We start from the raw sequence: 17,405 nt of genomic DNA, 5'->3' as shown, positions 1-17,405 counted from the left end.
GCGTCTTTCCATATTGCAGTATATCTGAGGGGTGCAGACATTTCTTGCAGTTGTGTGTGGGGTTGTGCAGTTCTCCTGTTTGGCCTAGCCGTGACACTTCGTGTGTTCACAAATATATATTGGTGGTGGCTGCCCACCTCAAATGACAAGGGCTGCAGGTCTGCCCTTATCTGGACAATTGGTTCATCCAGGGCAGCTCTTGCTCCAAGATCCAAAGGGATGCGAATCTTCTGCTTGGTAGCTTCCTTAACCAAAAAAGTGACTGACTGCACTGTACAGGTGCTCTATGATGGCCAAATGCAATGCCAGGCTCTGCTGTCCATGTCGCTCAATGTCACCTCCCTGCCACTCTTCTTTCTCTGTCAATAACTTCAGCAGTAATTGTGCTGCAGTGCATGATATCCTTGCAACACTGAATACAGCCTAGGAGACAACCGTGTGATCCATGACTTCTCACTGCAGATGCTGGAGTGCACAGCAAAGGCTGGCCGTGTTGCAAATGATAGGAAAGGGATCTGGAAACCGCTGGAGGGCTGGGAGACAAAGCAGGGCCTGTTGGGACGTCTTTCACATTCCAGGGATGCACTGCTCTCTGTTCTGTGTTCCTACAGTGTCTGAAAAAGGTGTTGCTAGACCCTGTGGGATGCATGTCCAACAGTGCACTGTTCAGTCTGTCAATGGGGGAGCTGAAAACATGGCCATAATCTGTTGACAGTCAACATAAAGGTGCTTTGGTGACTTTTTTGGTGACTTCTTCTGTGTCCCGACGCTGATTTTTGTTGCAAAAATTTTCCAGTGCAGACATACCCTTAATATCTATTTTTCTGTTTCACAAGGTTACTCACATATCTCTCAGGACTGTTGAGATACAGAAACTGAGTTGCTTCAGAGGGCGTGTATTATTCAATTGCAAAGTAGTTTGTACTATTCAGAAAAAGTGGGTAAGGTAGGACAGTGTTTCTCAACCTTTTTTTATAAAGTATAACATTTAAAAAAAAATAAGTACCCCCAGACTTCTCTCATATACCCCTGAGGGTATGTGTACCAATGGTTCAGGAAACCCTGTCTATGGTATTCTGAGGTCTTGTAACAAGTGCCAGTCAACCTTTCCAGATTACTGTACGGTTTTTCAGAAGTCATAGATTTGTTTTGTATACTACCAATTTGCATATTCCTTAAAAACTACTTATAAAACATGCAAAAATATCAGGCTACTACTGAAAACTTGCTGACTTTCTACCATCCTATTATCAAATAAATGAATTGCAATAAAAATACCAAACTTACATTTCAGCGTAAGGCATATGAAACAGAAGAAACAGGTCATTGTCTGAGTGAACTTTTCAATTGTACTAGTGTTTTTTTTTTTTTTTTGGTAGCCTGTTGTAAAAGTAGGCAAATATCTACATGAGTCGACGTAGCCCCTGGAAGAACTCAGTGTACCCCCAAAGGTACTCGTACTACTGGTTGAGAAATACTGAAGTAGGCGATAGCAGTTTCTATGGGCAGCACATAAGCCCATTCTACACTATTTCCATACCTGTCCAATAACTTGGAAGTTTGAGCCAAGACTCCCCGCTTCGATTGTTGGAAGTCTGGAGCAGCTTCCCTCCACCTCTTGTGGATGTTGGAGAATGGGAAGCTTCTCTTTCATTTCCTGACTGTGAGAGCTTCTCTCATCCTTGGATCCCATTGGAAAGCTTTGGGGAAGGGGGAGAGGCAGAAAGTGGCTTTATTCTCTTGTAATATCCTTTATTTCTCTCTTTTTTGGGGGGTGGGGTGGGGGGGGTTAAACAAGGGAGGAAGCAAAGGGAGAAGCAATGATGCATTTGTTCCTCCTCCCAGCAATCGTACCCCCACCCTGTGCTGCTGCTCGTAGGCTTGTTACACTGCATGTCTCCAACACTCATAAAGCTAAATTTTAGTCTGTACTGCTGAGTTAGGTGAACCGTAGCTGCCTTGCTTCTAGAGTGTGAAGACAATACTTGTCTTTAAATTTGGTTCATGCTGACATAAGTGCCTCTTTTGCTGACTTAGTAACACCACCTACCCCAAGTAGCACTGAGTCATGGTCAATGTAAGTAGGTTGAGAGGCAGTTCAGTTTACATGCTGCATCGTTTGTTACTGGCTTTCAGGATTTGTCCCGCAATAACAGTCAATATAAGCACTTCTGCTGAGGGTTTGCACCAGTAAAGCAAGGAGCCAAGCATAAGCATATGTAGATAGGCAGTATTCAATAACTGAGCTGGCTATATGCATAGAGTATGGCATAAGTAAGATACAAAACAGCTAGTTTAAGCTTTGTATTACTGGTACTGTAATTCATAGCCTTTTGCCTGTAACTAACTTTCTTTTTTAATAGAAATCGGGCTACAAAGGTGTGGGGGTAGGGGGCACTTTCTTGTTAACACTTTTTTAAAAAATGAACTCACAAGTCCTTTTCTTTAAGATGGTTGTTGGCCCTGGAATTGGTAATGTGAAGAAATATAATAATTAATCCTCATGGCACCTAAACACCAAAATAAGCAAATTCACATTTGTCCTGAAAGTCTCTTGTGCACCCTTGATGAGGCTGGATTGCCTAAGTCTTCCTCCTTAGGGGGAAATACTTAAGGGGAATTGACTTTCTCGCCTAAAAATAGGTGTTTCTACTGTGTAAGTAGATGTCTTGTAATGCACTCTGACAGGGTCAGGAAAACCACCTAATATTTTGTAAAAGGGAGAGCTGCATCTGGCGGCCATTTAGTTCTTTATCTCCAGCTCATGCAGACTTCATTTTCTGTATTGTCATGCTTCTTCCTTGTTGATCTTATGGTAAATGCATAATCAGCAGTCCCTGCTTTTTTTATCTGAGTCATGTTGTGTGAGGCTTGGAAAGGAGGAAGACAGGAAACATTTTTGTGATAAGTGGCTTTGTTTTGCTTTTGAAGAGAGTGTTTGTAAGTTGCTCAGAAGTTTGGAATGTTAGTAATTCTGGAAATTAATTGATGAGCACAGTTCAACAGTAGCAGTAAGAGGAAGATTGGATTAATTTTGCCTCCTCTGTGGGAGGTGGAGAAACTTACTCTGTTCTGGGAAGCTGAAAAAGGTATATAGATTTTTTTCCCTTACCTGCTGCATCCCTGCAGGCTGCTCAAGGAGGCTATCTGTGGGAGCTGTGTGCATTTCGGCAGTGTGTGTGCCCTTGGAGGCAGGGGAGATGGTTGGGGAGGGGATCATCCCCTTCCAGAGCACAATTTCTGGCCAATGGGAGCTCCATGGGCCATGCTTGTGGTGCAGGCAACATGCAGCAGAGAGTGATGCACATGGCCCCTCTAGCTAGCCTCTTTGAGCAACATGCAGGGAGCCAGTGTGAGGTTTCTGCTGTGCCTTGGGATCGTTGCAGGCTTGATCCAATGGTTTGGGCCAGATCCTGCCTGTGGGCCATATTTTGCCCCGCCCTTGAACTGTTGGAATCCACTAGTGCTGGTAATAATCTGGGCTGAGATTGTTCCTAAGTTTGGCACAGGACGACAGGTGTGAAAAGAAATTAGTCTTCCTCTTAGCCGTGCACAAGGGTGAATTTCAGTGCTTGTGCTGGTGCTGCAAGCTCCCACTGCTTTAGGAGTGATTTAGTCCAAAGTGCGCTGGGAAAAGATGAGACCGTAGCCTATAACTATGTGACCCTGCTCATATTTAAAAAAGCACCTTTTTGCAAATCATGGAAGTGGGAGATAGATTTTTTTTTTCCCCCTTTTGAGATGTAATCCATTTAATTGCTCTTAGGGTAGGGTAGCTTTGTATATGTTGCTGGAATAAATTTGATCCTTGAGCTGTGAACTACAGAAAACTCTTAACAGTTCCCTTGTTAGCTCATTGAGTGGCTTCCTGATCTAGGAATTTATAGGGGTGTGATCACGACAGAGAAATCAGTTTCCTGAAACATACTGACACGTTACATTTTTGAGAACTTAGTTGCGTACTTATGTACGTTAAAGTGATTAGTTGAAAGTTCACTATCTTGGACATGTTCCATACTGTTGAAATAAGTTTTTTTTATTTTTATAGCTTCTTCAACAACTGAAGCGATTGATATGTGACCTCTGCAGATTATACAACCTTCCTCAGCATCCTGATGTTGAGATGTTAGATCAGCCACTACCAACAGGACAGGTAAATAGAAGAAATCTAGACAGCTACTGGAAATTAAAAGCCTCCTCTTTAATTTCAACAGAGTACATACAGCAAGAAGGAAAGGACTGATTTTAAAGTACACGCATCCTTCCTTAACCGAGTACTTTATTTGAGTGCTTGTTTATACGAGGGACACACATACCTCCCTTAGTTCACTCGACAAGTGAACTCCTCCCATTAATATGAGCCTTACCCCACTCCCCGCAGCTCCAGCCCCTGTAGTCTGACCCCCCTGCCCCACCAGACCCACAGCCCCAACCCGCTGCAGCCAAACCCCCTGCTGCCAGACCCCCCACAGCCTGATTTGCCCCCGCGGTTCTAAACCGCGGAAGCCTGATGCCCTCCTGGCCCGTGGCCAGACCATCCCCCCACCGCCATTTCACCACCCCCTCCTCTGCAGCCCCAAACTGCGACAGACTCTTACTGGCCCCACAGCCTGAACCCCCTGATGCCTGTACCCCCTGCTGGCCCCGTGGCCAGACCCCACCCCCCCACCACCTGTGCCCCCCGTGACCCCACAGCCTGACTGTTGCCCTCAATAGCTTGAGTCACTTTTGGTCCTAATTTGCGGAGCCTCAGCCTAACCCTGACCTATCTTTCTCCTTTTTCGTTTTTCTACCCCTCCTCCTCTGCTCTATCATTAGCGTCTGAGTACACTTCATTCTCCATGCCCTCTTCCATGCTCCTTTATCCTTAGTGACTGACCTGAATCTGCTCACCAGGACAACTCCCATGCCTCCAAGCCTTCCCAAATGCAGTTTCTCGGAAGCTGAGAAGTAACCAATTAAATAAGTGAATCAAATCAAGAAGTTTACATGCCTTACTCAGTGACTTATTGTCAACTTTATCTGAACTGTCCATTCCCTTTTACAGTGTCTTATGAAATCAAGACTATTTTTAAGTAGAGTGTCTATAAACTGAAATTGATTGAGGTTCCTTCCAGGCACTTTAGTAGTCCGTATCAGGAGGTGTCATGAAGTGCGCTGGTTACTTAAAATATCCTTTCTTGTGCTGACTATAAAGTGATATCGGGACTGAGTTTTTACTGACCAAATTCGTATGTCAGATTTTGTAAGTGGGGCCCTACCAAATTCCTGGTTCATTCTTGTCAAGTTCACTATCAGAGAATTATTAAAATAGTAGGTATTGTGATTTCAGCTATTTAAATCTGAAGTTTCATGGTATAGTAATTGTAGGGGTCCAGACCCAAAGAGGAGTTTGTGGGGCAGGGGGTTGTAAAGTTATTGTGAGGGAGTGTGCAGTATTTAGATTTTAAGTTTGCACTGCTAGTAGTGGTGGCAGCACTGCCTTCAGAGATGTCTTCTAGAGAAGAACTGTGTCTGTTGGCTAGGAGTCAAGCTCTGAAGGCAGAGTCATCGCCAGCAGCAGGGGGAAATCTGTGTAGCGTAGGGTAAAACCACTCAAAATACCAGATTTCACTGGGGGAGACCAGATTTCACTGGGGGAGACCAGATTTCACAGTCCCCAATGTGTTTTTTATTGCTGTGAATTTGGTAGGGTGCTATGCCTATGAAATAGGCTTTGAGGATATTCCTTTTATTTTTATTAAGATAACTGCAAGGCTTCTAAGCTCCTGTTGAGCAGCAGATGGTTGTCCATGTGGTAACATAACTTACCGTAATAAAATAATGATTAAAGAGGCAAGATGACAATTGTATCTTCCAATCTGCCTTTCCCAGTTACACACAAGGGGAAAAAAAAACTCTGTGCCAAGTTGGACTTGTAAGTCACTAGGTCATCATAAAAGGAAATAGTTTTACACTGGGACACTCCAGGCATACCTAAAATAATTTGCTGCAAGTTATAGAAGAATTGATTCAACTTAATGTTCCATGTCATATGTGACAATTCATTTAAATTTGAAATAAACCATGTATTCAGTACCTTACAATAAGTATTGCACAATTCATATTTACTGCAGAAATAAACAGATTTTTATTTATTAATTTATTTGAGGACACCATAATATCCATGTGTATGCTGGATGTTCTGAAGACATAGATGACGGTCTTGACATCAGAGAGCCATCTATTTCATTTTAGTAGTTTACCACAATTACCACTGTGATAAAAAAGGATATGATACAAAGAGATCTATTTAAAGCTCTCAGTTTGTTAGATTTAATTTTACTTAGTTATTCTAATAATGGTTTATGTTTCTGTGCAGTGGTCAAGATAATACATCACCACTTTTTCTAGTAATGTAGTAAACACTAAGCATGCATCACCTTTCTTTTTGAGCCACTTTGATTAAGCTGCAGTCCTGTGTGAATTTTGATAAATGTAAATTTCACAGGTACTGCATTACTTTCCTTCCGTACAAGAGCTGATACTGTGATGCTTAGTGCAAAGAAAATTAAAAACAACCCTGCCCCATGCACCTGTGCGCTGTCATACGATTTATAAAAATAATTGCACTGCTAAGAAATTGTAGAAAACTGTTTATTTAAATATTTTGGATGTTCTCTACACTTTCAAATATATTGATTTAAATTAAACACAGAATACACAGTATACAGTGCTCAAATTGTTTATTTTTGATTACTAATACGCTATAAAAATCAAATAGTATTTTTAGGTGTACCTAATACAAATAGTGTGGTGCAATCTCTTTCTCATGAAAGTTGAATTTGCAAATGTACACAAATAAGCTGCATTCAAAAATCAAACAATGTATAACGCTAGAGCCTCAGTCCAAGCATGTCATCTGTAAGAAGAGGGCTGCATTATGTCCTGGTTTTTGTTTAAACTTTCTCTTAGCGAATTTGCTGAACAAGAGGACGTGTCGGCTCTAAAGGTGGGGTTTTTTTGTGCAGTTATGTAACAAATTTCTACACTTGCACTTTCACACAAGAGATTGAACTACAATATGTGTATGAGATGAACTGAAAAATACTATTTCCTTGTTGTTTTTCCATGGAAATATTTGTAATCAAAAGTGGCATAAAATGAGCACTGTGCACTTTGTATTCTGCGTTGTAACTGAAACCAACATATTTAAAATGGAGGAAAAATATTAAAAAATCTAATACATTTTAATTAGCAATCTGTTTAACAGTGCAATTAAAACTGTGATTCGTTAAAACTCACGTGATTTTACTACGGGGGGGAAAAATAAATAGCTCTACTAATTTTGCATTCCAGAATGGAACGACTGAAGAAGTAACATCAGAGGAGGAGGAGGAGGAAGACATGGGTGAAGTACGTGTATGGGAGTTTATTAGATTGTAAATGCAAGGTTTGTTTTCAGGGTCCTTACTTTGACAATGTAAACAAAATGCACGTGTTCCAAATCACAGATGACCTTCTGAAAAGTGCCATAGTATGAACATTATCAGAGAGGTAGCCATGTTAGTCTGTATCTTCAAAAACAGCAAGAAGTTCTGTGGCACCTTTTAGACTAACAGGTATTTTGGAGCATAAGCTTTTGTGGGCAAAGATCCGCTTCATCAGATGCATGAGTTGGGGGAAGGGAGGCTTCCAGAGGACATTGACCAAAAAGTTGGAAACTTCACCTGTGGTTTTCAGATAACCCTTTATCTGCAAAAAATATAGTTTCTCAAATTATTCTGCTGAGAATGAGGTAACTTGAATCTTGACACATGGATGTCCATTTGCTGTTTATTCCAAAAATATGGTCACATTTACATGAGCAAGTTCTTTTAAAATGTTTTTCAAAAGAAGGGGCTGTTTAGAAATATCCAGCAGAACATCTACACACACAAAGCATTCTTTCAAAATTTAAATTGAACAATGTGGTGCTCCTTTTGAACTCTTCCACTCCCATTTCAGGAAGAGCACCTTCTTTCAGAAGCTTCTTTAGAAAGAAAATGTGTAGACCAGGGATTCCCAACCTATGGGAGCTGCATGTGGTTCTTAAAGAAGCCATTTGTAGCTCCTTAATGCTGCCACATACAGCAGCTATCTCTATCAATAGAGAAGCAATTACACATTACAAAGACATCTCTCTACCTTTTGATATTTGTAATCAACCCAGGCAAGCCACTTAATAGACTCTTAAAGTAAGTCATTTTCATCCCCCTCCATTCTTCCCCGCCCCCTTCTGTTTTGGGTAGCTGATTTGTCAGTTTTCATTTTTTGTTTGTTTATATCTCTCTCCAGTCTCTGAGTGTGACACCTCCAACACCCCCAGCCCCGAGTGTGACAACCCCCCAGGCCTCCAACCCCTCAGCCCCTGAGTGTAACTCCTCCCCAGCCCCTCCAGCCTCTGAGTGTGGGGTTTAAGCTGGGAGTGCAGGGGGGAGAGCAGTGTGGGGATGAGGGTCTTTTTCGCCAACCACAACTCAGATCAACTACAATAATAAAATAAATAACTATAATAAACATAGTGTTATTTTATTATTATTCATGTATTTTCCCTTTTTCTATGAAACAACTACTCTACATATGTGAACATGAGGGGGGTGTAATCTTATATTCCAGGCACAAAATTAGCTAGTTATGGCACTGCCCCAGTCCCCCATCTTTGAATTGCCTTGGGTCACCAAGTCTTCCCGAATTGTCAAAATGAATCCCCATCTGGAAGAGGTTGGGAACTGCTAGTGTAGATGCTCCACGGGCCCTCTTTTTTGAAAGAGCAGTCCTCATGGTGCCTGATTCCAGGCCCATTCTTTGGAAAGGGCAGGGGCTGTACAGATGCTCTCTTTTGATCTGCTTTTTTGTGTGTGTCCACACTCTTTTGAAGGAAGCTGTTTGGGAAGAGATCTTCCAGAAGAACCTCTTCAGAAAGGTCACTATAGTCTAGATGTAGCCTATATGTAAAGCTTGTGGCATATGAGCAAACATGAACTATAAAGCCTTATTTCAAATAGTCTATGAACTTTGTTTTAAATAGTTTCCCAAGATGAAATTGAGGCATCCTCTTGAGAGTTCATTTATTCACTAACTCTTTTTTATAAATCAGCTGATTCATTTTAATAAAACCTTACGTTCAGGTATATTAATGAGATGGAACAAAATGTGAAATAGCAGAGACTAAACTTGAAGTAGGTGATACGATTGTATAGCAATATGGTTTTCATTTCAATAAAGTACGTTCATACCTTCAACTCAAATTGGTTTCATAATGTGCTAGAATGGCTCAAAGAGAAGCAAATGTCTGTGTTTAAACAATATCTTATTAGAAAAGAATTGCTCAGGCTTAAAGTTTATATTTTTAATAAGAAGGATATTAAATGCAACAAAGGAAACTAGTTTTAGAATAGAGAATTAATACAACTTTTTCAAAAATAACCTAAATATAAGTACCTTGTGAAATGGATTACTCTAAAGGAGTTTGCTGTCACTAGCTACTAGATGGAGAATTTCTATGAATGCCTTACAACTTGCTTAATGTTACCTAGTCCCTTATTTCTATACAAATGTAACTGGACAAAAGTATTGTCTTCACACTCTAGAAGCAATGTACTGCTTCCATGAAGACAGATGAGTATCCAGCAGAATCCTTCTGAAATCTAGTCCAGTTTTTTTAAACTCATAATTTGGGGCATCTGAAAGAACCTCACAAATGGCAATAGCATACAAAGTGCTATCAAATGCACAAAGTAAGTGAAAACCATTCTAAAACCTTTCCTAGTTTTCAGGTAGTCTCTTACTTACCTCCAAGTTCTCAGCATATGGTGTATATATTCCCAGACTGTACTCTTGGGTACTAATACTCCATTTCATACTGAAAAATTCCATAATGTTACATCCTGTAAACTTGCAGTGTTACTGAAATTCAGCCTCCTTTTAGCCAGGAAGATGTCATCTGAGAGATAGATGAAGCACACCTGTGGCAGGAAGGGAGAACTTGGACAAGGACCCTAAAGCAAATCCTGCTTTTTAGTAACTTAGGTATTTGCATGGCTCTCCTGTTGTATAGTAGTTAAACAACTTACAAGTAGTAACAGAGAACTTCCAGATAATTACTTTATTCTCACAACAGTTTGTGAGGCTGGGAAGTATTATCCCTACTGTTTTAAAAGGCACAGAGGTTAAATGACTTATCTAAGTGAGGATGATAATAGAACTGAGGTTTGAACTCCGATCTGAGGCATAGACTAGCCCTACAATAATAAGTAAAATCTGTTTGTTTTGTGTTATGCAAATCCAGCTACAAGAATTGCATAGCTAGAGTCGACTAATCTAAAATATGTTATTGCCACGTTCCCCGTGGTGGGAAGTTGATGGGAGAAGCTCTGCTGTTGACTTTCCTTACTCGTCACAACTGCCAGGAGTACCAAGGTCATTGGTGGTGCCATGACTGTTCAATTTATCACGTCCCCACTGGGCATGCTAAATCAAATCCTGGAAGATTGCCTACTACCATGTTGTTCATCCCGGCAGTGTGGATATACCAATAGTCTAATGTCTTCAACACTTCCTTTGTCTTTTTCATGTCCCTGTAGTGTAGCTCATGCTTCTGGCCTTCTGAAATGAAAGCTTCACATAGGAAAAAAAAGTACATGTAGTTTACTGTCTCCTGTGGATTAGCAGAAGTCTTACAACAGCTGAGCTTCTAGTGTGGAAGTGGAAATTTGCATTTAAGATTCTGTAAGGGATACTCTGGAGCAGTTTATTTCTAGCTTCTCTGGCCACAGTTCTCTCTGCTCCCTTCAGAGGTGTTCTGGGCCGCTCCCCCCCAGCTGTATGAAAATTGGTATGTGAATATGCATAATTACAAGATGCTGTAGGCAAAATGCATCATGTGATGTATAAATTTTAAAGTTATCTGCTGAGAATGTATATTCTATTTCTGTATACATATATGCTATGTGGAAGGGGAAACTGAGGCACATCACCTCATGGCATTAGTGACTAAAAGCCAAAACACCTACACTTTAAATAAAATTGCTACCTGCGTTCTGGAAAACCTACTACACCCCAAAATGTTTTCAGACACCTGGGGGACAGGAACCCAGGACTTTGCAAAAACCCCTGTGGATGACACTCTGGGTGGATGTATAACCAGAGCCAGAAATTTTGAACACACTGCCTCTGCACTGGACACTATCCAACCCTCTAGCAGTGATCTCTGTGGGGGAAGGTATCACGTCCCACATGTTTTATGAAAATTAGCTTACGAATATGTATAACTTGAAGATACTTAAAGTAAAATGCCTCATAGTACATAATTTTTAAAGTTGCAGTCTGCCAAATAATTTTCTGTGCATGTACAGGTTGATGGGAGGTCAATATTTTCTAGCACATTACCAACACTTTCACCACTTATTGGGCTCTTAGAAGACATTTAGGGTTGAATTACAGATAACTAATGGCACAGAACACTAAGAGCCAGGACTGGTGGCTGTAAACAAACTTTGAGACCATAAGAAACTTGGCCACGCCCATGATAAGTGGTCGTCTAGCTAACTAAAATTATGCTGGATTACAGAGTTTGCTAGAGAGGTTTCAACCTGTACTATACTTGAAATTAGAAATATGAAGTGTGAATCTGTATATAATCCTAAATGTGCTAAAAGGGGCCCTTAGTGATACTCTAGAAACATAATGGCAGAGTATTCAAACCATGGATCTGTGAATAGCTTTGTTTTTCCTGTAAACCCAAAGTGTGGTTGGTCTTTCAAAGGTGTGTGGCTGTGTCACTTGGTGCTGGAATCCATCTTGAATCTTGTATTTTTCCATGGGGATGGGAGTGTTAAACAAAAGATTCCTTATGGGGAAAGAGTTAGAATTATAATTGGAGATATGCGTCTCCTAGAACTGGAAGAGGACCTTGGGAGGTCATCTAGTCCAGTCCCCTGCCCTCTTGACAGGACCAAGCACTATCCCTGACACCTATTTGCCCCAATCCCTAAATGGCCTCCTCAAGGATTGAGCTCACAAGCCTGAGTTGAGCAGGCCAGTGCTCAAACCCCTGAGCTATCCCTCCCTGCCTCCCTTTTGCTTTGCATTCCTTAAACAGTCAGTATTTTTGTTTTCAGCTGGCTTTTGAAATAGTCTTCCTACCCAAAAAGGCTGTTAGAGAAAGATCAACCTTGTCTTGTGGAGAGTTTCATCTGAGATAAGGACTAGGGTGGGAATTATTTGTAACAATCTCTCATTTTACCTATCAAACTCCCCTTCCCACAGAGCTGCCTTTTTGCCACCAGAGTCTCTAGCAGCAGAAGTGTAGATAAGTTTGGGTTTTGTGTATGATCACTCACCCTTCCTAAATTACAATAGAATGTCCTATTAATAGTAATGGCAAACTCTAAGCAAAATAAAAATAACACAAAAATTTGACTAATTTGGTACTCTTCACAATGCACTGTCTATGCTTTCAAGCCCCAGCCTGGAGAGCAATTTTTATGCTAACTGGCATTTACGGTGCCTTGTGTTTCAATGAATTTTCTTCCATCTTGTAGGATATTGAAGACCTAGATCATTATGATATGAAGGAGGAAGAACCTGTTGATGGAAAGAAGTCTGAGGATGAAGGCATTGAAAAAGAGAACCTTGCAATTTTAGAAAAAATCAGAAAGAATCAAAGACAAGACCACCTAAATGTAAGTGTATCTAGGTATTAGACTTCATACATTTATATGTAGCACTGGGTTCTTCTACGGTGCATCTAACAAATAAAATTTGCTTCTGTGTACATAAACATAGCTAACGTCTGTGGGAGAAGCTACACTCTGTTGAGCTGGTTTGGTAAAAGACTTCTGAATCTGCAAAGTGAACTGATTGCTCCCCTAACATCTTATCAGAATCCTTCACTCTGAAGGTTTTTTGTGGGATGCCTTCACCCCAGAGAGGCACTATGAAAACATCAACGTACTCCTTGGCTTGCCTTTTTCATCTGAGTTAGAAAATTGCTAGTTTACATTCAATTTGTGGCAGAATACTTTCTGGTATTTCAGCTGAAAAATTACTTTTACATGGGTGAGAGTGAAAAAATTTAAATCTAACACCAAATCTATTTTTCACGCTTGGTAGTATTTCCTAGCTCTCTTGTCAGAGCTGGTTTTCCTTCTTGCCAATCTGTGTTTTACTTGCCTTCTCTGATAGGAGGACTGTTGTCTCTGCAGGACCAACAAGAAGCAATTAGTGATGAGAGCTCTTGCTTGTACCTCTTTAGACCAATTAAAGAGAGGTACAAAAAGGCCAAATACACTAATCCGTAACACCAGTCACTACTTGTAATTTTACGTGTTTTAGAAATTTGTGTACTTGATTTAAACATAAAAAAACCTGTGTCTTGTCTTATGGTTTCCATTTAAGCATGAAGTATGTCAAAGAAGCTTGAATACTGGTAAAATGTTTGCTAAGAAGAGAAAAGAGGGTGTGGGCTGCAAAACACCTTCCTTCTTTTTGATTATGAAAATCGTACTGTGTGGTTGAGGTGCTACAGTGTTGTAGGTTTCACTTTCGGGAGCCAGAACGAGGGGCAGTAATGATGTACAGTTTCATCATTTGGAAAGCCAGCAGAAATATCTCTGGGGCGGAGCTAAAAGCACAGCTTGTCCTTGTAGCATCTAGTCTCCTCAGAGGTTTGGGAACTTACTGTGATTCACAACATGATTTGCCAATAATCTTTCATCTTTTACAGGTTCATTGTGGGAAGGGATATGACATGACCTGTTAATGAAATAGATAGTTCTTTTTATGGGGGAAGTTTTTTTCTTAGCAAAATTAGCATGCCATGTCTAAGTAAAGATTTTTTTCCTTGATTCTAAATTGAGGTGATTCAAATAAAACTGCTTTTGAAATCTTCTGTTCATAGAACATTTTAAAGAGGTAGAAATTTGATTATAGACCATAGCTAACTTGCTGTAAAACAAAATACAGTTGATACAGTACCATATCTTAATGCTTTGCTGAATGGGATTTATCAGGACAGTCTCTGTACTCCCTCCAGCTGTGTTGCCTAAAAATTCATCATAACTGTCCCACTCGTAAAGAATCTATTTAACTTTGCAATTGGTATTTCAGTACATATGGGTATTTTGGAGGCCATCATTGGGACAGAATGAAAAAAAGTGAACTGAAAGTGGCGCTGCTTATGAGTGGAGTCAATCGTGTAATCCTCAGTATCTGGGCCTTAGACACATGCAGATCTATTTTAAGCTTTTCTTGCAGTTGTTAGGGCTTCTTAGGTCACACAGCCTAGGTACCGTACAGTCTGGCTATTTGAGACCATTTCTTCCTGTTCAGTACCATCCCGGTTCAAAGTAAGTGGAAGCTGTGTGGCCAAATAGCACCTTGCTTTCCCAAGTAGAGTGAATTCAATTGCGAGGTATCCACTATGAAGGGTCCTTAACTAGAACTGCTCCTGTCCCCTCATCGGTCTGACACTGTTTGAATTTACTGATTCTGGTGAAGCATTCCAAGAGCTGTACTTTTCTTGAGGTACTGGTTTGACAGAAATGGAGTGGCAGAATGGTAAGGACTGTACTTTTCGTCAAGTGACTCTTGCTATCCCCATATCCTAACTGTGTGTTCTTGGGGTCAGTAAAGTTCAGAATGTTATTCCTAAGGGCATGTCTATACTTACCAGAAGATCGATGCACTGGCTGTCAATCTTCTGGGGTTCAGTATAGTACACCTAGTTAGGCAAGTCAACAGGAGAGTTTCTCCTGTCAACCTCCTGCTGTGGGGAGGTTAGCAAAAAAGTCTATTTAAGATATGCCGACTCCAGCTGAAGTTTCATAGCTAGAGTTGAATATCTTAAATTGATTTCCCCCCCGCCCCCCGAGTAGACCTGGACTTACTTTGTCTTTAATGTATGAATGCGCCACCTGTCTCACTGACAAAATTGGCATAAAACATAATTAAGCAGAACTAGTCAAACTGAACTTTGCATTTGCCATCCAATGACAGGGTTATTAAAGCTTGATACATTTTAAAATGTGTTCAACCACTTCATTATAGACGCTGCTTAAAGGAATACATATACACCATGTCATGAGAGGTAGAATCTTCTTCCCTCAAGGTATTAAGTCCCAGCTTGACAAAGCCCTGGTTGGGATAATGTAGTTGGGATTGGGATTGGCCCTGCTTTCAGCAGGGGGTTGGACTCGGTGACCTTGTGAGGTCTCTTCCAACCCTATGAGTCTATGATGGTAATAAATTTTAAAACAGATTGACTGGATTATGTCACCTAACTGTTGTGCATTCTCATTTTTCCGTGAAAATTAAATGGAGCTGAAAATAGGCCCTGTAATGTTAATTTTATTCTTCATGGTTAGCTGATAATTTTCCTTCCTTACAGATTTTGTCCTCCCATTCGGCAAACTTTGTCTGTTTTCTTCTCTCTGACTCTTGTGGAGCCGAAATAAACATTGCTGTTCTTGTTTCAAAACAGCGGCTTCAAATTACATAATACCACTCTCATGCCAACACATTCATTTATGCACTAGTATGAACAAGGTCATCTGAGCACAAGGAATGGTATATTCAGCTGCTCCTAAAGAGAACCAGTATTTTTGTGAGTTACCAGAAATTGTAGCTCCTGTTCTGGTTAAATGCCTTTAAAGGATTTTGTTCTTTGGGACTTGAAATCTAAAAGTGACAGATCTATCACTGAGCCAAAAGAGAACTTGCATTAATCCAGCTCATGCTTGCATCTTTGTCCACTTCTGTCTACTAGACAGCAGAAGGTGGAACTATAACATGGTGTTGATTCTAAAATGGTGTGCAACATGCTCTATATACAAAGAAAATTGAACTTTAAACTCCTTGGCATTAAGCTTTCTTTTCATAAAGAGTATGATGGAGAATATTCTCAGTACATTGAGGCACAAAGGTAAATCATGAATTCCTGCCTTGTTTTTTTCACACTTCACTTCATTTTTTTCCAGAGGATGGCAAAAGCAAAGAAGTGCATACAGAATTAGAAAAAGTTAACATGTTAATACTTACCCATCAAATGTTCAAATTAGAAATAATGTCACATGACAAGGAGGAGGTGGATGATCTATAACTAGTTTCACAAAGTAGAAGCAGTCCTGTAGCACCTTTTGTGACCAACAAATGTATTAGGTCGTGAGCTTTTGTGGGTAAGACCCACTTCTAAGGTGCTTGTTCTTGTGAATCTACGGACTAACACAGCTAACTCTCTGAGATGGTAACTAGTTTATTAGTGATCCCTAATAAAATTGTGCACCAGTCTAACTGTATTTGTTATACTTTAAATTTCTCTGCAGTATAATTTGGTAAGGGCTTTCTGACTGTTAGCACTAGAACCAAGTGGGCATTAGAATCCAGAGATTCACTGGTTGCTTTGTGCTCTTTTTCATAGATTGATAGATTCCAAGGCCAGAAGGGATCACCATCATGATCATCTAGTCTGACCTCCTGTATAACATAAATCATAAAACTTCCCCAAAATAATCCCCTGAGCAGATCTTTTAGAGAGACATTCAAACTTGATTTAAAAATTTTCAGTGATGGAGAGTCCACCACGACCCTTGGTAAGTTATTCCAGTGGCTAATTACCTTCATGGGTTTAAAAAAAATTATACCTTATTTACCATCAGAATTTGACTGGCTTCAACTTCCAGCCTTGGATCATGTTGTAACTTTCTATGTTAGACTGGAGAGCACATTATCATCTGTTCCTCATGTAGGTCCTTATAGACTATTATCCATTCCCTTCTCTTTAAGCAAAATAGGTTGAGCTTATTGAGTTTTTCACTATAAGGCATGCTTTCTAGTCTTTCACTCTTTCTCATGGCTCTTTTCTCTGAAACCTCTGCAACTGTTCATCATTATTGTTCAACATCTTATTAATGACCTGAATGAGGGAATGGATTGCACCTTCAGCAAATTTGCAGATGACCCTAAGCTAGAGGGACAGGTAGATATGTAAGAGGGGAGGGACAGGGTCTAGAGCAACCTAGATAAATTGGAGGATAGAGCTAAAAGAAATCTGAGGTTCAACAAGAACAAGTGCAAAGACCTGCACTTGGGAGGGAAAAGTCCCAAGCATTATTACAGCCTGGGGACCAATTGGCTAAGTAACAGCACAGCAGAAAAGGACCTGGGGGTTACAGTGGATGAGAGGCTGGATATGAGGCAGTAGCATGCCCTTGTAGTCAAGAAGGCTAATGGCATATTGGGGTGTATTAGGAGGAGCATTTCTGGCAGATCTAGAGAAGTTATTATTCCCCTCTCTTTGGCACTGGGGAGGCCACATCTGGAATATTGTGTCCAGTTATGGGCCCCCCAGTACAGAAAGGATACAGAGGCATTGGAGAGGGTCCAGT

General features: G+C 40.5%; 1 protein-coding gene across 5 annotated transcripts in view; it reads left to right on the top strand.

Moving 5' to 3' along the window:
* The window catches only part of UBE2Q2 (ubiquitin conjugating enzyme E2 Q2), a 90,095-nt gene that overhangs the window by 40,815 nt on the left and 31,875 nt on the right, over positions 1 to 17,405 (top strand). For 4 of the 5 annotated variants that reach the window (XR_012647226.1, XR_012647225.1, XM_075007337.1 and 1 more), the window contains exons 3-5: positions 4,049 to 4,153; positions 7,339 to 7,395; positions 12,564 to 12,704. Coding sequence is in view for 3 of the 5 variants with exons in the window: in XM_075007337.1 (XP_074863438.1) it covers positions 4,049 to 4,153; positions 7,339 to 7,395; positions 12,564 to 12,704 (303 nt within the window). In the remaining 2 variants the exon portion in view is untranslated. The remainder of the gene's footprint in view (positions 1 to 4,048; positions 4,154 to 7,338; positions 7,396 to 12,563; positions 12,705 to 17,405) is intronic. The other variant, XM_075007338.1, reaches the window with a different exon arrangement.

This window comes from Carettochelys insculpta, chromosome 12, assembly GCF_033958435.1.
Source record: "Carettochelys insculpta isolate YL-2023 chromosome 12, ASM3395843v1, whole genome shotgun sequence".
Classification (NCBI taxonomy): Eukaryota; Metazoa; Chordata; order Testudines; family Carettochelyidae; genus Carettochelys; species Carettochelys insculpta.
Note: the sequence above shows the minus strand (reverse complement) of the source record. Positions and strands in the feature narration are given on the sequence as shown.